At 36.3% G+C, this 1,958-nt stretch overlaps 1 protein-coding gene across 1 annotated transcript; it reads right to left on the bottom strand.

The window, feature by feature from the left end:
* Nucleotides 1-164: 164 nt before the first annotated feature.
* LOC110104002 (protein FAR1-RELATED SEQUENCE 5-like) lies at nt 165-1,280 on the bottom strand. The gene is made up of 2 exons (XM_020832924.2): nt 1,104-1,280; nt 165-713 (listed from the first exon to the last, which is right to left on the bottom strand). Exons 1-2 carry the CDS (start codon nt 1,278-1,280, stop codon nt 165-167), a joined length of 726 nt encoding a protein of 241 aa, XP_020688583.2.
* Between the last annotated feature and the right edge of the window lie 678 nt (nt 1,281-1,958).

Below are 1,958 nucleotides of genomic sequence, written 5' to 3' on the forward strand. Positions count from 1 at the left end.
GCGCATACCAAATTATACTTATTAAGCCTATAACTTGTATCAAAAATTACCACATCACCAAAGCAGTCATAATCTATCTTACCAATCGCATCAACCCAAAAAAAATTTAACAATCTATCAAATTCATCCTTCTGGACATCCCAAGAGAACATGTTATCATTAAGTTATCGTTCTTTAAATAACTCAATCAAAGTATAAGTGTTCCCAAGTTCAATCTTAGCTCTTTTTATTTTTTGAATAAAGTTGTACGCATCCCTCCTTGTGAATCCAATATTTTCGACACCTCTAACTTTGTCAGCAAGGAAGGAAAATGCATCAATTGTTCTTATCCCAGCATCTGTCATTGCTTTAAGAACAGAAGCTTTTTCATCACACATATTCCTGCATGATCTAAGAAGATGTCGGTCTTCTGGCCTAGGCAAATCATGATTGTGATTTTCAATAAATTTTTTCACCTTCCAATATCCAGCTTCATCCACTGTAAACCTAACCATAGCTGGACAACCAGTTCGAGTATCTGATCTTCGATATTTCCTTTGGATATTAAGATCAGGCAACTTCTTGAAACCAGCTTTTGAACAAACAAAGTCCTTGGATTTTAAATTTCTAGAATTTGGCCAGTAACTGTGATGATCCTTATGAACACTAAAACCAAGATTATATCCATAAGAACGATAAGCCTCGTATGCCTCTTTCTCATTAACATAAACATCCTGAGAAATACGCATTAAGTGAATGGTAAAATACGCAACCAATACGCAACCGATACGCAAAATATAAGCAATAATTAAGCAACACAATACGCAATAAAAACCCAACATATGCGCAATGTATACGCAATGTATACGCAGAAAATATTCAATGTATATCAAACAGATATGCAATACATACGCAAATAATACGCAACAAACCTTTGAAATAAGAAAATCAAACTATAAAATCCTAATTGTAGCCTAGATCAATAATGCTTTAGAAGAAGAGAACATCGAATATTCTTTTTAAATCAATTACATTTTTACATTATGCACATTGTTGATAAAAAACCGCATCTTTGTTAAACATAATAAATGCACAAAGAAAACTTGGAAGGAGGCGAACTTTACCGAGATGCTGAACTTTTCGTCCAGTCCCACTGGTTCTACGTGTTCTGCTTCATGTGCGCTTGTTTCCGGGACGTCGGCATTCTCCAGGTTATCGGCTTCCTCTGAGACCTGCGAAAATATTGTCTGCTCATAAAAACCAACATCCTCCTCCAGATCAATCTCCATCTTCATCGGCATTTTCTCTGCGAAATTTTTGGCTTCTCTGCGAAAATTTTGGCTCTAAGTGTTATATATTGCGGTGATTCGCACGCGCCTTAAATTCTGAAAAAAGAAGCGCCAACCTAAATCTCCCGGGTCGGGCTGGAAGACGGGTCGGGTTTATGAGGTTTACGTAAGTCAATTGACTGTTGAACCCTTTCCACGTAAGCAACCGAACACATCGTTGTGATCGGATTCCACACACAATAATTTCTCGTGCAAAAGAGAAATTATTCTGCGCGGAATTCGGTTATAGAGATGTGTTCGGATGCCAGTAAAATCATTACATGTGACGTGCTTACGTGAAAAGTAAGGATATTCATTTGATTTCTTACCCTACCGGTTTGTCTTTTCGGACTTACTGCAGACGAAGAGAAATCCACAACAAATAAGCAGTAATTAAGCAGAAAATGTGCAACATATACGCAATAAATACTCAATAAATATGAAACAAATACGTAATAAAATACTCAATCAATACGCACATTTTACGCAACAAATACGTAATAAATACTCAATCAATACGCAAGTCAAATAAATATGGCGGACTTTTAACTTTCCACGTAAGCATCCGAATACAACTCTATAACCGGATTCCGCACACAATAATTTCTCGTGCAAAAGAGAAAACAAAATTTAAAACTAGACCGAACTCCA

Source organism: Dendrobium catenatum, unplaced genomic scaffold (assembly GCF_001605985.2).
Source record: "Dendrobium catenatum unplaced genomic scaffold, ASM160598v2 original_scaffold_171827, whole genome shotgun sequence".
Taxonomy (NCBI): Eukaryota; Viridiplantae; Streptophyta; class Magnoliopsida; order Asparagales; family Orchidaceae; genus Dendrobium; species Dendrobium catenatum.